Genomic DNA, 19,929 nt, shown 5'->3' with positions numbered 1-19,929 from the left:
CTTCTGGTTGAGGCACAAGCCCTGGGGCTGGCGTTCCATCTAGTAGGGTGGTCGTTCTCAGATTCTTCCAATGCTCATTCTGTTCTCCCAGGTCCTATCCTTATCAGAACAGCCAGGACTTAACTCTTGTTCTCATGGTTGTTACCAGTAAGCCATTTGGGAGCTACACAGCCCTGGAGCCCCTCTTGGCAGTAGATTTTAGACCTTAGCGGAGAGGAGATACAGAGCACGAGTGAGCAGCATCTCTACCTCCAGAATCAGCCCAGGACGGTTGGGGCGGAGCTTAGGCCGGGCTGTCCCACGCTTTCCGGCCAGGGGGCAGAGCACTATAGCTCAGCCCAGGTCCCCAGAACAGATGCTGCCTGAGGCGATGGGACTGTAGTCGGTGGCAGGAACGGAGCGAGACTGTCAGCGCTCCCGTCCCTGCGTGCCCTGCCCGGGCTGCCCTCTGCTGTGGTAACCGGCCTCCTGTTCCTGCAGGTCCCTCCATACCCAGAAGTGTTCCGGGACAGCCTCCACACCTACAAGCTAAACGAGCAAGACACAGATGTAAGAACAACTCTCCCGCTGCCTCTGTCCACTCCAGCCCCTCCCGCTGCCCTTCTCATCCTCACGCTCCTCCGTGGGGGCTTCTCCTCCGTCCATCTCTCATCTCCTGTGGCCCTTCATACATTTCATTCCTGTCCTCTCTCACCGCAAAGACAACATTCTGCCTGGGCCTCCTCTTGTTCTTACCACTCACCCCTACCTCCCACCGTGGCTGTGTGTGTTTCTCCACTGAGTTCGAGGCCCTCTTATCTACAGCGCTGGCTTGTGCTTATTTCAGGAGCACAGACTTCGTTAGGAGGTAGAGCATGTAGTCCCCAGGTGCCTGGAAAGAAGAATGAGGCCTGGCTCCACCCTCAGGGAGCTTCTGGGCAGTGGGAGGCCCAGGGAGCAGCAGGCGGCAGCACAGGATTCATGTGCTGAGCGGACTGTAACAGGGTCTGCAGGAGTGCGGGGTAGGGGGACCGCGTGGGCTGCTGGAGGCCGGGGACAAAACAGGTGGCACGTGAGCCGGGCCTTGAAATAAAGGGCCCAGAGGACAAGATTTGGCCCACTAGAAAGTAGCCAAGCGGGTATTTGAGGAGTGGCATGGATAAAGGTGTGGACGCAGGAAAGCACAGGTCTTCCCAGAAGACAAGTTTGGCCTAACCTGCCTTGCCTAGGTAGCAGATCTGCCCGGCAGGCAGGGGAGACGCTCTGTACAGGCAAGGACCAGACCTCAGAGGGAGCCACCGTCAGCCATCCTGAGGCTCTGGAAGGAGGAGGGGAGATCAGGGTCCTGTGGGACTAGGGAACCAGTTTACATTGTTCAGCGGTTTTGCTAAGACTGTTGTTCAGAAACCGGCCTGTGCCTCTGATTCATACACACCTGGAGGCCCAGGAGGCGAGGCCGTGTTATCTCCTGAACCTCTTGTGAATGGGAACCCCAAGAGGATGGGAGTGCAGAAACTTAACGTTTGGCTCTCAGCCCTCTCCCCTCTCAAGCTGACTCGTTTCCTCAGAGAATAAATTTGTCTCCTCTCCCAATGGGTCTTTGGAGAGTCCCCCGAGGTGAAGACCATCTTCCTGTTCCCAGGAGCCTCCAAGGTCAAGGTGAAGGCCCAGGGTTCCTTGGCAGGGAAGAGGAGGTGGTATCCAGAGGCCAGGCCCTGCCAACCCAATTCCCAGGTCCCCATCAAACCGTGTTCTTCACTCCCTTCTTTCTCCCTCCCTTCCCCCTTGGGGCCCCCAGAAGCTGCTGGGCAAGTTGTGTGAGCAGAACAAGGTGGTGAGGGAGCAGGAACGGCTGGTGCAGCAGCTCCGAGCTGAGAAGGTGAGAGCCATGGGGTGGCCCTGAGTGGGGCAGACGGGGGGGCTGGCCCAGAGAAGGTGTAGATTGCTATCTCCATCCTGACTAAGCTGATGAAGATTTGCCCCTCCTTAAATTTCTGTCCTGCCCTTAATCAGACCTGCTGAAGCTCTTCTGGGGACCTCAGCCAGTGTGAGGGAAACCTCCACTAAGCTGCCTGGTTGAACCCCTAGGGCTCAGGCCTCTGCTGCTGAAAGCCCAGGAGAGGAGCTATGAAGGCCGCTCATAGCCATTCCCCTGCCTTTCTTCAGGAGAGCCTGGAAAGTGCCCTGATGGGGACCCATCAGGAACTGGAGATGTTTGGAAACCAGCCTGCCTACCCAGAGAAGCTGCTACACAAGAAGGAGTCGCTGCAGAACCAGCTCATCCACATCCGGGTGGAGCTGTCTCAGGCAACCACGGTAACCTGGGAGCTGGGTGTGCGCTCCCACCCTGGCCAGCACCTGCAAGGGGGAGCCACCCTCCCAGCTGTGCTCCTCTAATTCCTGTTCTCCTCTGACGGCGAGAGCAGGGTGCTGTCTGCGAGAGGGATAAACAAAGACCTTAACACTGCCTTACAAAGAGGCAGCAAATGTGCCAGCCCGCTCATCCCATTGAGTCTCCACCAGGGAGACTGGCTTGTTTCCCACAAGCCGTATCTGCACCAGGATTCATTCAGGACAAAGTGAAGTTGAGGGCCACTTATTTCCTTGGCTGCTCTAACAGCTTTGCTGCCCACCTTTTCCACTCCCCTGGAGAACCAGGATACCGGCAACACGCCACCCTGGTTACTTCCCAGCAGGCACAGGGCAGACCCTCTGACACAGAGAGCAGCAGCAAAAGCCCCAGGAAATTGTGGCCCAGAGGGAGGAAGGTCTCTAACCTCCAGAGAACAGGCACCCCCAGGTCTTTCCTTTTTTGCCCTCTACTCTCTATCACCCAATCTGGGGAGAACAGGAGGGGTGTGAGAGTGAGATTAGCCCCTTTGGGCCTGCCTGCCATCCAGAGAGGATTCCATTTTCTCTCTGTTTGGGCATGCAGTAGGCTGGGCTGTTGCACCTCCTAAAAGGCCAGTGTTTGGCTGTCATCAGAATGTCTCAGCCCAGGGCCCTCTCCCGTCCCTCTGGTACCCGGGCCCCAGGCCCTGAGGCAGGACGAGGAGGGGCGGATTGGCAATTGCAGCTTCTCAGTAAGCCCTCCCCTTGCAGGCCCTGTCGAACAGCACCGTGGAGTACGAGGGCCTGGAGGCAGAGGTCTCTGCCCTGCACGACGAGCTCTGGGAGCAGCTCAGCTTGGACTTTCAGGTGAAGAGGCCCACAGGCAGGCAGGGCTGCTGTGTGCTTCAGGCCCTCCTTTGTCATTTTGGCCGAAAGAGACCACAGTGGCTTCCTTTCTTGCTTTAGAAATTTCAGAGACTTATGACCAGGAGTTGGTCCTCAGATGAAAGACAAGGTTCAGGGCCTCTTAAAACAGACTCTGAGTTTCAGGGTGAAGATAATGTGGGATCGTTCTTTAGTTCCATCAAATCATGGGGGAAGAATAAAAGTTGAAGCATGGGAGACTTTAACAGATATACGAATGTAAACAAGATCATGATAAATACAAATCTCTCTCATGACATCAGAAGAGTACGCAGTGTGGGAGCCATCCACCGGGGAATTTTTAGGTGGGAAAGAGGCCTTTCTTTCTGGGATGGGTCAAAAACACTCTGCTTGGAGGCAGGAGGATGGACGTTCCTGGGGCATTCTTCTTCTTTTCCTTCCTCTGTCTTTTCTCTTCCCAGGCTCTGCCCCTTCTCTAGCTCGCTTTGCAAGCCCTGTCTCTCTGATGCAGTTAACACCCTGGTTTCCCCCATTTTCCTCCTGTTTCCCTCCTGATAACAAAACTTACCACCCAACCTTGCAGCTTGTTAGGTTAGGTTAGCCCCTGGACCAGAGGCCCCAAATGCCACGATGTTCTGTGGGCAAGCCTCACTTTCACCGCAAACATTTTGGGAGGTAGGATAGCGTCATGGTCGAGGGCACCAGCTCGAGACCAGATCCAGATGGTGGCCACACTGCTTACTAACAGATGGTGTTGGGCGTGAGCCTCTGAAGTGGAGACAACCGCTGTCCTTGCCTCGTAGAGGTGTTGTGCAGCCGCAGTGAGTTCATGTGTGCAAAGCACTCAGCACAGTGCCTGGTATAGGCGGGCAGGGTGGGGTGGAGGGCAGCGGGGCGGGGAATGTTAAATAAAAGGTAGCTATTATTTTTCAAAGAGTAGACACTGTAATTGAGTAGAATTCATGCATATCAAACAGTCCCACAGTATGTGAAACAAGACAGTAAACCAGAAGCTCTTGGCCCTGGAAAACAGGCCACCATCAAGTGTCCACCTAGAGGGGTGTTCACTCCAAGACCACCCTGAGCTCCCCTGGGTGGGGGGCGGAATCAGAGGGACAGGTTCTCACTCTCTTCGTTCTGAGGCCACACGTTCACCTAAAAGTGCTCTTTGCTGTGATGACAGAGCCCTCTCCTCCCGCAATTCCGGAAGCCGAAGAGGCAAAGGCTGCCCATGAGAAAGATGAGTGTGCTAGAGGGATGTGCGTGTGTACATGAGCACGGGAAAGCTCCCGCCGGGACACTCCTTGGTAGCCACCTCCTTTGACCTGCTCTCTGGCTGTTCCAGAATGAGGTGCTCAACCGACAAATCCAGAAGGAGATCTGGAGGATCCAGGATGTGATGGAGGGGCTGAGGAAGAATAACCCATCCCGGGGCACAGACACAGCCAAGCACAGAGGTAGGCGCTCTCTCCACCAGCCTCCTGGCTCCTGGCCTCACCAGAAACACCTCCAGTGTCTCTGGTCTCCATCCCACACCTGCCAACTCATACCTCTCCAGGCCTTCACACTGTGCTCAGAGCCAGTCAGGGCCTTCTCAGGGCTCCAGAAATTCCCTCTGCCCAGAATAGACCAGATAGACCAATCAGAGATGCTGTTGCCTCTAGATCCCTCCCCAGAACAGGTCAAAGAGCACCTGCGCCTTCCCAGCCCCTAAGCCCATGGGCCCACTGGTGATCTGAGACCATTACCTTAGTGTCTTCCTTCAGCCCAGGGACCTTGGGCTGGCTTTCTGTGACACCTTTGAGGTAGTGGTGTCATTTCCATCCATTATCTTTTCCTGCCCAGCTCGCTTCTCAACAGCCAACCTGTGAGCCGACCCGTTATAAGTCCCTTCAGCAGGCCCAGGTGGCCCTGAGACCCTAAATCCTCCCCTGCCTTCTCCACCTACAGAGCCCAGCCACACTCCAGGCCACACCCCTACCCCTTCCCTCATCTCTCTCCTCTTCTGTTTCCCCAAAGGAGGACTTGGCCCCTCAGGCACCTACAGCTCCAACAGCCCCGCCAGCCCTCTCAGCTCCACCAGCCTCACCAGCCCCCTGAGCCCTTTTTCATTGGTGTCTGGCTCTCAGGGGTCCCCCACTAAGCCCGGGTCCAATGAGGTAAGCTGAGATCACGGAGAAGAAGGTGGGTGGGGGAGGGAGGACTAGGTCCCCATTTGCCTGAAATTATACAGGTTCTGTGCCCATCTCTTCCCCAGAGACCTCCAGTCGTTTTGCTTCATCTCTGTCTAAGGTAGTCATTCTCACACCCAGTTTGGTGACCCTCCCTCCAGACTTCTCCTTTACTTGTTCTCATCTCCAACTGTCATCTTTAGTTGCCTTTCAGGGAGGTCTTCCTGAGCACCAGGATGGTTAGCAGAGACCCCAAACACTTAATAGGAATTTAACTCTAGGATTGTTCTGCGGGTGAGAGGGCTGAGGGTTGGTGTGGGGGGCATTTGCCTAGTCAGCCAATCAGCAGGTGTTTTCGGAGGCTCTGCTCTGGGCAAGGGACGGTATGAGACCCTCTCAGGAAGATGCCTGAGGGCCTTCACCCACCCAGCGTCCAATGGGGACCAAGACCCATTCACAGTGAACAGCCCTCCTCTGGAACGTGGTGGCATATGTCTCAATACTGAGCCACGTGGCTCAGACTGTAAATGTTCTGATGTTCCAAAGAGAGGGTGGAACTTAAACTAGGCCATGAAGCATTGGGACAGGTAGAGGAACAAGGGAAAGGCATTACAGGCTGGAGAGCTGGCGGAAGCAAAGGTACAGGGGAGGGGTGTGCCCAATGTGATGGGGAGACAATGAGGAGAGAGCTTCAGAGAAAATGGGGGACCAATGCACAGGCGGGGGCTCAGTAGAGGAGGGCCTTGTAGGCCAGGCAGGGTTAGCTCTGGAGGTGGAACTCCATCCAGGCGACGGGTGGGAGTTTGGTGGTCCAGGGCCCCACCCCAGGCTCCAGCAGTGTTGTCGTCCGCCTCTGCTAATGCTCTTTTCTTCTGCTCTCACAGTGGCTGCTCTTGTTCCTCCTAATGCTCTGGCTTCTCTCTGCCTCAGGAGCCTGGCCCCCCGCGGCCTCCCCTCCCCAAAGCCTACGTCCCCCTGGAGTCTCCTCCCACCGTGCCTCCACTCCCTAGTGAGAGCCTCCTCTGGCCATACCCCAACTCCCCTTCCTGGCACCGCAGTGGCGAGACAGCCAGGGGTCAGGTACCCAACACCCTTGGGTCCTGGAGGGCAGGGACGGAGGGAGCGGGGCCCGGCAGGAGACCAAGTCATTGTTCCCATCCCAGTATTAATTTTGCCACAGCTCAGCTTCTACTGGTCCTCTGTCAGACTCTGGGATAAGCAAAGGGATGGGTGAGACCCTCATACTGGTCCTCTTTCCCCTTTTTGCTTCCTGTGGACAATGAAAACATGAGTTGCTGCCCTACCCCGTGGCAGCCCGTGGCTGTAGGTGGTGGGTTATGCCCCCCTCCCTACCAGCATGACCAGACGATGGAAATCCAGTGACAGCCCCCCAACCCCCACTGGTGCCATTCCAGTTCCTTCCTGCCGTTGTGCACCTCAGACCCCAATCCTCCCATGCTCTCCCTCTCCCCTTGCCTGTGTCTCTGCCTTGTCTGTGTCCTCTGACTCTCATCAGCCCCTGAAGTGTAAGGATACAGACCCTTTTCTCCCCTGTTCTGGCTCCTTCTCTCACCTGGATCCCTAGGCAAGGTCCAGGAGAAACATGCAGTTAGGCTTGGAAGAGGTTGCATGGTGAGTAGAAAGACTCCTCAAATAGGCTCAGCTACTTACTGGTAAGATGCACAACCCTTGAGGGTCTGCCTAGTGAGGTGGGCAGAGCAGGTATCATTGCCTCGGTTTTACGGACAAAGAAAGGTGATAGGACTTACCCATGCTCTGTAGTTGGGCCAGAGCTGGAGTTAGTGACCTCTGGTCTAGTCTCTCTGTACTCCCCTCACTGAGACTTAATTCTTCATCCCCGTGGGAGGGGATGGCTCAGATGATGTCTGAGGTCCCTTTCTAGTCACATGATTCTGTGATACCACAACCCAAATGCCCTGTTCCTTCCCACAAAGCTCATCTTTTTCTTGTGCTCAAGTCTTGGGTGGGATCCCAACAGAATCCACAGATAGCCTTGGCCTTGTAGCCCCCTCCTGCAACCATTCCTCCTCTGGCTCACAGCAAGTCTGTGCTTTTCGTGTTTGCCAGGAGGACTGGTTGGGCTGAGGGATCTCTCTGATGGGCCTCAACGGAGGCCCTCTTGGAGGCCCTGAGCCCTCATTCCCCAAGAGGACCACACATTGGCCAGTCTTAAGGTGGCATGGGTGGGAGGCTCCAGTGTATCCTTGCCCACTTCCCAGCTGGCACACACAGTTTCCCTGCCCCATGTTTTTTCAAAGGTTTGCACTCCCACCACTGCAAAACAAAGAAACACCACCAGGGACCCAATTCTCGGTGGTCACTCTAGCACCATCCATCCATCTTCTCATCCCTTCTCCCTAGCCCATGGCAAGCTATGAGCAAAGCAAGAAAGACCCCCACCAGACCTCACCCCTGGACACCACTAGAGACATCAGCCTTGTGCCCACCAGGCAAGAGGTGGAAGCAGAGAAGCAGGCAGCTCTCAACAAAGGTACTTCCTGTTCCATCCTCCCCTGGAAGTGAGGCTAAGGGTCAGAGAAGAGCCCAGACAGGTGCTCGCTCACATCCAAGGAGGTGCTTCCCCACCTGGGCCTCTCACCTCCATGGAGGGCAGGACTGAGCCTCTCTGAGAAGCAGGCTGCCCTGTGTCCCTTTTTATGGGACCCACTGGCTACTGTGTCTCCCTGCAGTTGGCATTGTGCCCCCTCGGACAAAGTCACCCGCTGATGAAGGAGTGACCCCGTCGGGGGTGGTGAAGAGGAGTGCCAGCAGGCTCGCCAATGGGCTCTCCTCCCGGGTGAGTGCGCGCCCGCAGGCCCCGAGAGCCCGTGCAGGCCTGAGCGGGGCTGGGAGCCCAGGGGCCTCCGTGTGTCCACCTACCTGTCACTGTTCAAGAAACCCAGGACTAGAGGAGGAAGGTAGAACAAGAAGAAAGAAGGCAAGCGGAGTTCTCCTTCAGGGAGACGTCACGGGACAAGGAAGCTATACATAATAAAGATATAAGAATATTTAACAAAATTATTGTAATGTGCCAGTGATGAAATACAAACTCAAAAGTCAGTGGTCAGAGTCAAATGTGCTGACCAGAGGCACCGTGTTAGTTTCCTGGGGTTGCTAGGAAGTTAACAAAACAAACTTGGTGACTTAAGACAATAGAAGCTTATTCCCTCACCGTTGCGGAGGCCAGCAGTCCAGAATCAAGGTGTCCGCAGGGTCGGTTCCTTCTGGAGGCTTGAGGGAGCCTCATTCCATGCCTCTCTCCTGGCTCTGGCTGTTGCTGGCAATCTTTGGCTTGTAGACGCACCCACACCCCCCCCAACTGCTGTCTCCACCTTCACATCACCTTCTACTCTACGTGTCTTCTTTTTTTCTGTTTCTTATAAGGACACCCATTATTCGGTTTAGGGCTCACCCTAATTGAAGATGATCTCATCTTGAGCTCCTTAACTTGACTACATCTGCAAAGACCCTATTTCCAAATAAGGTCACATTCACAGGTACTGTGGTTAGGACTTGGATATATCTTTTGGGGTCCACTCTTCAACCCATTACAGGCAGGCTTCCCAGAGAAGGGAAATTTTAAGGGATTAGGGCAGATGAAAAATCTGGGTTGGGGGGGTGAGGCACCAGTCAGAGCCCCGTTCTCCCACTACAGCAGGAGCGCCCCAAGAGTGCTGTGTTCCCTGGCGAGGGCAAGGTCAAGATGAGCGTGGAGGAGCAGATTGACCGTATGCGGCGGCACCAGAGCGGCTCTATGAAGGATAAGCGGAGGAGCCTGCAACTCCCGGCCAGCCCGGCCCCCGACCCCAGTGCCCGGCCCGCCTACAAAGTGGTAACGTCCTCCCAGCCCCCACAGGCATGGCCTGGCATCTGCCAACACTGCCCACGCCCAGGTCCCCACCAGCCTGGCCTGGAGGGGTTGTAGGGAGGGAGGAGGTTTTAGTCAGGGAGAGACCAGGAAGGACCCAAGCTGGGCGCCTGGGAGACCTGGGGGACGCTTGTCCCCCACTGGGCAGAGGAGATACTCCAACAAGTGTTTCCTTTTTTGTGTGTTTAAAGAAAAATAACTCACGAAAAAGGAATGCCTTGACTATTTTGGCTGAAATGAATTATACAAAATTCAGTTAAGAGAGGTTAGTACAAAACCTGCAACCTAGAAGTAGCCGTCACTTGTTTCTAGAGCATTTCCTATGTGCTTAACATTGGGCTGGGGGTTACTGAAGGTAATCATAGCTCAACATCACATGGCACAGTACAAGTCACGATCCCTTTCATGTTATTTCATTTAGTCATTTCAAGGATGCTGGATTAGGAAGTATTACCTCCGTTTTAGAGATAGGGAAAAAAAGTCATGAGAAATTAAGGGATCTCTGGGCCACACAACTATTAAGTGCAGAGTTGGGAGTAGCCCAAACTATTGGCCTAATTTTTCTTTCCATTAAATTTCAGAAATACAAGAAAAATTATGGCCCATGAGTCCTACCCTCAAACAGTTTACATTCTGATTGGTGGACTAGAACTTCTAGCATATGAAAAAATTAGAGATCAATATAAGACACACCGATTCAGTTGCCCAAAATATTATATATGGCACCGGATGTGAACACAGGTACAGCAGGATGGGGACAGAAGACAGGGATGAGATTTCACCTTGGGGCCCTTGTAGGCGAGCAGGCTTTGGACAAGCAGCATGGAAGGATAGCTCAGCAGTGGGGCGTGGCCAGGTCAGGCATGTTAGGCAGGGATAGTGAGGACACGGGCATGATTAGGGCTGCCTGGAGGCGTGGGTAGCAGTGGAGGTGCCGCTGGCAGTGGGACAGAGGCCCCGCGTGGTCACGACGGTGCTGCCGCCTTAGGTGCGCCGTCACCGCAGCATCCATGAGGTGGACATCTCCAACCTGGAGGCAGCTCTGCGGGCAGAGGAGCCTGGTGGGCAGGCCTACGAGACACCACGGGAGGAGATTGCCCGGCTCCGCAGAATGGAGCTGGAGCCCCAGCACTATGATGTGGATATCAGTAAGGAGGTGAGCAGAGTCCAGGAGGGGCCGGGCGGGGGGAACCCCAGGAAGGAATAGAGGCGGTGACCTCGGTCCCTCCACAGCTCTCCACCCCAGACAAAGTCCTCATCCCTGAGCGGTACATTGACCTGGAGCCTGACACTCCCCTGAGCCCAGAGGAGTTGAAGGAGAAGCAGAAGAAGGTGGAGAGGATCAAGACGCTCATTGCCAAGTCCAGGTAACAGGCCTTGGGGTGAACCTCCACTTCCTCTACCCACCCTGGCGCCTAGGGCACCTGGGGCACTAGTGCCACTGAATCCAGTGCCCGGACTCATGCGGTTGGGGTTCCTGAGGCTCCCCAGCAGAGAGCAAATGGAAGCAGTGGTTCCAGGCAGCGGACCGGGCCCAGGCACGTGGCAGGGTTGGTGACGCTGCCATCGGTGCCAGAAAGACCTACTGGGCTCGTGCACGCGCTGTCATCAATACAAACTGATGGGTCGCCCTCCGGTGACTTGTTTTCCCTGTCAAGCCTGCCCTAAATATTCACTTGACCCTTCTAGTTCATTTCTAAATGGTGCAGGTAGGGGTCCCAACACGCGTTTCGCTAGGGTCCCACTCACCCCAGGGGACAGGCTTGCTGGGAACCAGAGCCTGCACGTTCACAGGCCCCTGGATCCCTGCCAACCTCCGTCTGCAGGCCCCCCAAGCCATTCGGACCATCCTGTCCCCCCTCCATCTCTGTGTGTCTGTGCCTCTTTAGTATGCAGAACGTGGTGCCCATCGGCGAGGGGGACCTTGTGGACGTGCCCCAGGACTCAGAGAGCCAGCTGCAGGAGCAGGAGAAGCGGATTGAAATCTCCTGTGCCCTGGCGACCGAGGCCTCCCGCAGGGGCCGCATGCTGTCTGGTGAGACGGGCTGGGCCTCGCTCCGCCAGGGAGACCGGCTGACCAGGCGTAGGGGAGGTAGTGCAGTGCGGCAGGGGGCCAGGGACAGAACAGGGAGATGTTCCTTGAGGTCAGAATGAGCACTTATTGAGCGCCAGGGGCTGTGCTAGTCTCAGGGGGTGCAAAGGGGCCAGAGTTGCTGACATCTGGGAGCTCAGAGCCCGGATGACCCGCCTAGCTGCTGGACAGAGAAATGACCAGAGGCCATGCGGGGAGCACAGGGAGCCATTCTACCTGGGCAGGTCCAGGAAAGGCCCAGAGAAGAGGCGATAACTGAGCCTGATTGGAAAAGATGCAAGTATGTACCAGTGGTGGAGTGAGGGCCAGGTATTCCAGGGTATTCTCTGACTTCCCATTCGTGCTGCATGCAAATAGCAGGAATGAAAAGGGAAGATGGTACAAGCAGCCAATACAGTCACCACCTTGGCTACTGACCCAAACCCACTTTTCTGCTAAGAAAAGATGAGTACAGGGAACTGACTTCACACTGATACAAAGGCTAGTGGGTCTTAGTGGACCCTATGGGGTTGCAGCCAATAGGACTCACTTCCCCTCAGCTTGAGGAGAAGCACCTCGGAATAGAGGAGAATGTAATTGGGAAGAATAGAAGAGACCCTATGAATGGGAGGCTTTGAGGTGGAGGAAGGACAGTGGTTAAGTCATTAGCATGGGAGACGATATTCCCCACTCCTGAACACGAAAGGTGCTTAGGAGGGAGAGGGAAGGGGGGTGGTTCTGAAGGCCAGTCCAGACGAATGCCCTGGACGGATGCCAGGCTTGTGATGACTTTGGTTGAGTGAGCAGAGACAGGTTGTGCCAGCCAGAGTTATGGTAGCCTGGGCAAGTGTCAGATTAGAATCGTGGCTGGACACACAGAGGAAGGAATGGCGTTTCATGTTGGTGACTTGGAGGGTTTCAGTTTTTGCTCTTTGAGGCTCGATTTCCTCATCTGTAAAATTCAAATCAAAATACCTGTCTGGTGGTGTGAGGATGAAAACAAGGTGAGCTAAGCATCTAGCACCATGTCTGTCACCCAGTAACTGCTCAATAAATGCTAGCCGGCTGTAGTAGCAGTAGTGCTGGTGCTGTGGTAGTATTAGTTGAAATAGCAATAGCTAAAGTAGAAATAGGAATGTTTTGTGGGTTTTCTAGCTATTTTAAATATGGATATTTTCAGAAACCAGAGGGTTTTAGGCTACAGCAAAGGAGATTTAAGTAAGCTTTAAGGAAGAACCTACTAGCAGTTGGCATATAAATGGACATTAGAACGGGTAGCCAGGGAAAGCCCTTGGAGATACTTCAGAAACAGGCTTTCAGGTGGGCAGGAGTTGAGGGCAAGAGAAGGGATGGGCTTCAGAGAGCCGCATCTTGCAGCCAGAACCGAAGGCAGCAGAACCAGTTTGGCTACAAGGAGGCTTCTGTCAACCGCCCTGTAGTTTACCTGCAAAATGAACTCGAAGCTTCCAAAGATCAAATTCCACATGCTCTGGGCAAAAGGCAACTTCCTATTTCAAGGGTTAGAGCATACAGCACTGTTAAAACTTCCCTCTGCCCCTTGCCCTGTCCCAGCCCCTGGCTCTCTCTTCTATAGCTCCTGCGCCAAAGGTGCCAAAGGTGCCATGAAAACAAAACCCACCCTGGCTCTTCAGATTCCCCCTTGATACCCATGGGCTTATATTTCAGGGTCAGTGTGCCGAAAACAAATGGTCACCTTGCTTTTGCCGAGACCCCAACTATTTAAAAAACGGCTGTGGCAGGGCCAGACCTCAGACTTAGCCCACTGTCCCCACCACCCCTGGCCTATGGCCCAGATTCCCAGGGCTGCAGCTCTGCCAGGCACAGCAGGCGCTGTAGGGAGGGAGTGCTGGGCACAGGGGGCATGAGGACAGTGCAGCCGGCAAGGGATGTAGTTAGTGCCTGAGTGGAGGTGTGGGGCCTGGATGCTGTGGTCGGTGGCGAGCTTGTAGCAGTTGTTGGTATACCTGGTGTGCAGTATCCGGGAAGATGCGGCAATTTTAAGTTTGTATGTGTGGCGTGATGTCATTGCAGTGTCTGTACTGGGTAATGGTTGTAGATACATGTGTATGGGTGCATATGCACGTGTGTTATGTGTGGGCGGAGGGGAAGTTTGAGTACAAATATAGGAGTGTGTCTGTGTGTGCAAAATGTCTGTGGGTGTTGAGCGGAGACCCATTATTTATGAGTAAAGCTGACATTTGGGAAGCTGTTGACGTGAGTGTACAACACACGGGTGGAGGTAGTGCTTATGAATGCACACATGCACGTGTGATACTTCCTGGGCAGCATGAGGAATGAGAAGGCGTATTTGTGTATATGTCGCGCACAGTGTATGTACTGCACATTTGTGAACACACACCTGTGTGTGCAGGACGGAGGGAGCACAGCCTCATGAATGGGAGTACATGTGACCGATTATGCCTGCAGATGTGGTAGCACTTGTGAACACACAACTGTAATAGCACATCTGTCCAGTGCCTATCCACTGCATATGTGAATTTATTTTGATGGATATATTCCTAATGTGTTTAGTATTTTTCTGACTTCTTAAAGAGGTTATATTTAGCAATCAGTCTTCCTTGCTGTCACTCATTTAGTATCATTATAAACGTCCTTATTTTGCTGACCTCTGTGGAAGGGATGCACTTGGGGGCTGTAATCCATACAGATCTGTTTGTAGCCCTGCTAAATGCTACCAAACTGTTACACATTTTTTTGGTAATAGATCTTTATTAGAGTATAATTGCTTCACAATACTGTGTTAATTTGTGTTGCACAACAAAGTGAATCAGCCATATGCATACATATGTCCCCATATCCCCTCCCTGTGCATCTCCCTCCCACCCTCCCTATCCCACCCCTCTAGGTGGTCACAAAGCACCGAGCTGATCTCCCTGTGCTATGCTGCTGCTTCCCACTAGCTATCTGTTTTACATTTGGTAGTGTATATATGTCCATGCCGCTCTCACTTCGCCCCAGCTTCCCCCTCCCACCCCGTGTCCTCAAGTCCGTTCTCTACGTCTATGTCTTTATTCCTGCCCTGCCACTAGTTTCGTCAGTACCAGTTTTTGTTTTTTAGATTTCATTTATATGCGTTAGCATACAGTATTTGGTTTTCTCTTTCTGTCTTCACTCTGTATGACAGACTCTAGGTCCATCCACCTCATTACAAATGACTCAATTTAATTTCTTTTTATGGCTAATATTCCACTGTATATATGTGCCACATCTTCTTTATCCATTTGTCTGTTGATGGGCACTTAGGTTGCTTCCATGTCCTGGCTATTGTAAGCAGTGCTGCAATGAACATTGTGGTGCATGTATCTTTTTGAATTATGTTTTTCTCAGGGTATATGCCCAGTAGAGGGATTGCTGGATCATATGGTAATTCTATTTTTAGTTTTCTAAGGAACCTCCATACTGTTCTCCAGAGTGGCTGTATCAATTAACATTGCCACCAACAGTGCAGGAGGGTTCCCTTTTCACCACACCCTTTCCAGCATTTATTGTTTCTAGATTTTTTGATAATGGCCATTCTGACCAGTGTGAGGTGATACCTCATTGTAGTTTGTTTTTTTTTTAAATAAATTTATTTATTTTATTTATTTATTTTTGGCTGCGTTGGGTCTTCGTTGCTGCGCATGGGCTTTCTCCAGTTACTGTGAGCAGCGGCCGCTCTTTGTTGTGGTGCGTGGGCTTCTCGTTGCTGTGGCTTCTCTTGTTGCAGAGCATGGGCTCTAGGCGCATGGGCTTCAGTAGTTGTGGTGCACGGACTTAGTTGCTCAGCGGCATGTGGGATCTTCCCGGACCAGGGCTTGAACCCGTGTCCCCTGGATTGGCAGGTGGATTCTTAACCACTGCGCCACCAGGGAAGCCCCCTCATTGTAGTTTTGATTTGCATTTGTCTAATAATTAGTGATGTTGAGCATCTTTTCATGTGCCTCTTGGCCATCTGTATGTCTTCTTTGGAGAAATGTTTTAAAGTTATTTTGTCTACTTTTTACGGAAGATTTTCTCTCTTCAGTTGTGCCTTATATAGATGTCAGTGGGCCTCTCAATTCCTCTCTCTCTCTCCTGATTTTCCTGTTTCTAATCTCTCATGGGCTAGAATCTCAACAAGTCAACATATATCAGAATTGTGTATAAATAAGAGTAACTGGACTCCAAGGAGCTCTTCAATGAATAAATTGTAAGAGCTTCACTGCATGTACATTGTAACATCTATTTGGCTTCCTTGAGATCTTCCTTGCTTAGGTTTTGATTTTTTGACTCTTTTAAAAGTTGAAGTTGCCAGACAACTTAACCATTATCTGTGATACGGACATGCACACGAATGTGTGTTTTGAAAGCATTTGTGTATGTATTTGTATGGCAAGTTACAAGTGTGTTGGGTCATGTGCAAGGTACAGGTTCAGAAGTGCCCATACACACACATCTGAGTTACGTGTGCTGAGTAGAAAGGTTTCATATTGCTGGATCCCATGCACGGACTGTGGATCACTTCCTGTCGGGGAGAGCCCTGCGTGTCTTATGTATGTATGTGGGCGTGTGTAGATATGCGTGGGGCTGCATTGGCCCTTTCTCTTGTGCAGAGGCCAGGGAAGGGGATGAGGTCCAGGGTAGGGTGGGAGCAAGAGACTGGGAAGTTCAATGCCAGGATCCCTCTCTTGGGGGAAACACAGTGTGACCCTGGCTGAGGTCTGGTTCTTCTCTGAGCCTGAGTGAGGATGTTCTCTCACAGCTGCACCAAGGGTGCACAAGGGGCCGGAGACGGTGCAGAGCTTGTTCCTAACAATACGACTCCCCTTTCCTTGTCCTTCATTTTGCTGTTCTCAACGTGAAATAATAATGATAATAGAGTAAAATCTCATTAATTCTAATGTCAGCACTTTAAGGCCTTTAATGATCTGTTTAGGGGTGGATTGGAATTTGCCTTTCCTGGATTGATGAAAAGAGATATTAAGTGACTGTGGGGAGTCGTTTCTGAACCCTCCAGCCTAAGTTAACCGACTGGCTTGAAGCCAGTCAGAAACCTCTGTTTGCATGGAATTGATAAACATGGTGATCACTTGGATTGAGTCCTTGAATGAGGCCTGATGATTCGGATTAGTGTGATTTTACTGCACTATTAATCATTATCACTAGCGATATCACTGCCTGTGAGGTGCCATCCCTCATTCTGTTCCACAGTCGTGGAAAGGTACGTGTATCTCTCCCGGTTGCAGGGATGGAAGCGGAGCCCTGGGCTCAGAGGGGCTGGGCCTCGCCCACAGTCACACTGGTTCTCAGCAGAGCCTGGACTGGGCCAGGGCTCCTCTGGGGCCCCATGCTCTCCTCCATGGCGCCCCTGGAACCAGGCCAGCTCTGCCTCAGCTTGAACAAGTTCCCAAACTCAGCTGTCCTGCTTGCCTCCTGCCTTTTGCTCCCCGCACCGCACGGAGGGGGGCCTCGCTTGCTCTGGGCGCCCAACCTCCCTCCTCCCACCCCCGGCCGCCCCTATTCACTTCCCTGTTCATTTCTGTTTCCAGTGCAATGTGCCACCCCAAGCCCTCCCACCTCCCCTGCCTCCCCGGCTCCACCAGCCAACCCCCTATCGTCTGAATCCCCACGGGGCGCCGACAGCAGCCATGCCATGCGGGTCTGAGCTCTGACGTAAGCACTTTTCTACTGTATTTCATCCAGCCCAGGGAACGGGGACCCCTCCCCTCACCCCCACTGAGCCATCTGCACCGTCTTGTTCCATCCGGCACTGCTTCTCCCCTCACCCCAGTGCCCCTTGTCGCTCTTTCCCTTCCATCCATCTGCTTAAGCCCGCAAGCGTCCCCACGCAGTGCCGGGCTAGGGCCGGCTGGCAGGACCGCTTCTTGGATGCTGCAGTGCCAGTGGCTTTGCTTCTCCAGAAGCAGATGGGAACAGAGCTGAGGCCTCTCCTGTCCGCTGTCTGAGGGACTGCCCTGACTCCCACCCCTGCACTTCCTGTCGGCCAAGAAGCCGGCCATCTGTTGAGATACACAGCAGTCCTGCCTCAGAAGCTGCTTGTCCCAGATCTTATTTCTCCCACATCACTCCCAGATCTTACTGTAAATTAAAATAGCCCTGGACGATTCTAGGCAAAGGCTGTGTCCCTTCTTTCCCCCTAGCACGCAGCTGCTCAGGATCAGGCAAGTGAACAAGAATTGACTTCTACTCGTTTGTTCCCCTCTCTCAGGGTTGAGGGGGCGGGCGGGTTTCCACAGGTTTTTGCAAGGCAAGACTTCTCTCTGGGGAGGGTGGGCTGGAGGGTCTGCCCCTCTGTGCAGCGCTTTTCTCACCCGTGTCTCTCTCCTCCAGTGCAAGCCCTGGCTGAGGCCAATGCCGTGAAGCTCCACAGAACCACGTTCTGAAGCCTGCCTCTGCCCATCCTGGCCCCCTGGCCCCCCGCCCCTGTGCTCCCATGGGAATGCCACAGAGAGCCAGGCTGGGGGCCGGGCTTCTGCCGAGAGGAGCACAGATGCCTCGGTGTCCACATACCCACGGCGCCCGGCCCTGAAGTCCTTGCTGCTCAGACGGTGGTCCTAGGCCAGGGCGTGAGATGGTGGGGCGAGGAGCGCCATCCTATCTGATGCCCACGGCACAGGGAGCCTAGGTCTGGCTCTAACTGGGGTTGTGATGGCCCTACTGGAACACTCCCTGATGGAGAAGATGCCCTGGTGGGGAATGCGCCCTGGGCTATCTTAGGTTAGGACTCCTCTCTTGACACCGAGAACGGCACCCACCATCACCCCCTTCCCCCATCACCCCCGCCGTCCTGCCCCAGCTGTGCCCAGGGTCTTGGCACATCTCTGCTTATGGGTACTCCTTTGGGGTCCAGTGGAGACTGACCACCCTGCCTGAGCCAAAGACAAGATGATGAGAGATGGGGAGAGGCTCCTCGGCTCCCAGAAGACAGTGCTGGCTGTGGATAGAGAGAAGCGGGTCTGTGCAGTGTCTGAGGGCAGGTTGAGAAGGGTAGCAGAGAGAGAGGGAGAGGTCTCAGGACAGTGGGAGGAAAGGGAAGCAGCAGGACTCATGCGCAAGTAGGAGGAGGAGGACGGAGATGAGAAGGGGTAGGGGATTGGTTTCCCCAGGGTGGAACCTTAGGTTAGTGCCAAGTACAGTGCCAGCTGTTGGCTCTGCTTCTCCCACCTCGTCCCCAGGATCAGCGGGGCTGCCAGACCGAGGACCTGCCATGGAGCACACTGCTGTGGGTATGGAGGTGTGAGCTGAGGGCCCGGGCAGCAGCAGTCTGGGAGATGGCTCTTTCTAGGTCTGGGCCTGGTTCTGGGGTCAGGAGCAGAGAGAAGGACCTGTCTTACGGAGGGTGTGGTCAGCCTTGGGGCCTTTCCTAAACATTTCTGTGACATTATCTTGTCTCCCTTCCCCCTGAAATGTGCTGTGGGCCAGCTGAGCGTGTGCCCTGGAAAGCGGGAATGTGGCCTTAATCTGGTAGGCCAGATTCTGGGGCCCTACGCTGCATCCCAGGCATCCCAGGCATCCCAGATGAGGACAAGCTGAGGTTGTATGGAAGGTCTCCCTTCTAGCTTGGCTCACTCACAACCCACCTACCCAGGGAGCCAGTAGTGGAGAGACAGAAGCAAAGCCCATTCTCCCTATGCTCCACCCACCTTCAGATGAATGTAGCCAGAGAGGATGGAGGAGAGAGAGTGAAGCTGAAAAACCTTGGCCCCTAGGCCTTCTCTTTGCCAGAGTTGCTGCCCAGAGACTTCATTCTGACCTCCAGCGGCCCCAAGAATGATTACTTCATCTTCCAACAATTCCTCTCCACTCCTTCATGGCTGGGACAGTTATGGTTCATATGCAAGTAAAGTTGACAATTCACTCAACAAATATTTATTGAGCACCTTTTATGTACCAGGCACTGTTCTAGGTGCTTAGGATATTCTCATGCTTCTGAGGGTTTACAGACGGGATTCCACTTACCTTCACTTCTAGCAGGTTTTTTGAACATGACCCTTGGCTGCAGTTCCCATCTTCAGCACAGCTCAAGCACCCCAAACCTGTCCTCCCCCCGCACACACTGGCAGGTGGGATTGGCTCCCAAGTAACCGTCTCTCCCTTCTCCATCTTCTCCCACACCTTATCCATCCATAAGAAACGGATTTTTCGGGGCCTTCCATGCCTTCCCCTTTCTTTGTCTGTGTCTCCTTTTTTTTTTAAGTGATATTTTTAGAAATACATGTAAAATACCAAGGGTTAATGTCTGCCCCTCTGCCACCTCTCTCTCACCTCTTATTTCATAAAGCTGGCTCTTTATGTTGCTTTACATGCCTTAATATATGTTTTATGAAGATTATACATATTATAGATGTATATGTAATATATATATATATATTTGTTTGGATGTCTGATCCTTTACTAGAACTCCTGCCCAGGCCCATTTTCTCTCCTTTACTTTCCACATCATTCCTAGCATACTGCGGCCATACCCCATGCCTTTTGATCCAAAGAAGGGGAGAGGAAAGACTTATTTTAAGACAGATCTATTTTACGCTTTTGTTATAAAAGCAAATCTATTTTCAAAATGTGCAATGTCTGAATGGAAT

The 19,929-nt window shown here is 53.2% G+C and overlaps 1 protein-coding gene across 1 annotated transcript in view; it reads left to right on the top strand.

Annotated features, from left to right (window-relative positions):
• Window positions 1-19,590, top strand: part of PLEKHA6 (pleckstrin homology domain containing A6) — a gene marked incomplete at its 5' end in the record, with an annotated part of 42,058 nt that extends 22,468 nt beyond the window's left edge. The window contains 15 exons of the mRNA XM_082652529.1: window positions 481-549; window positions 1,778-1,858; window positions 2,146-2,295; window positions 3,082-3,177; window positions 4,541-4,652; window positions 5,215-5,354; window positions 6,297-6,446; window positions 7,749-7,878; window positions 8,078-8,184; window positions 9,043-9,219; window positions 10,244-10,411; window positions 10,489-10,622; window positions 11,145-11,290; window positions 16,876-16,999; window positions 17,678-19,590. Of these exons, the coding sequence (XP_082508655.1) occupies window positions 481-549; window positions 1,778-1,858; window positions 2,146-2,295; window positions 3,082-3,177; window positions 4,541-4,652; window positions 5,215-5,354; window positions 6,297-6,446; window positions 7,749-7,878; window positions 8,078-8,184; window positions 9,043-9,219; window positions 10,244-10,411; window positions 10,489-10,622; window positions 11,145-11,290; window positions 16,876-16,991 (1,776 nt within the window). The 3' untranslated portion in view covers window positions 16,992-16,999; window positions 17,678-19,590. The remainder of the gene's footprint in view (window positions 1-480; window positions 550-1,777; window positions 1,859-2,145; window positions 2,296-3,081; window positions 3,178-4,540; window positions 4,653-5,214; window positions 5,355-6,296; window positions 6,447-7,748; window positions 7,879-8,077; window positions 8,185-9,042; window positions 9,220-10,243; window positions 10,412-10,488; window positions 10,623-11,144; window positions 11,291-16,875; window positions 17,000-17,677) is intronic.
• Between the last annotated feature and the right edge of the window lie 339 nt (window positions 19,591-19,929).

This window comes from Grampus griseus (assembly GCF_964374135.1).
Source record: "Grampus griseus genome assembly, chromosome: 1".
Lineage (NCBI taxonomy): Eukaryota > Metazoa > Chordata > Mammalia > Artiodactyla > Delphinidae > Grampus > Grampus griseus.
The sequence above is the reverse complement of the archived record's forward strand: the minus strand, read 5'-3'. Positions and strand labels throughout refer to the sequence as shown.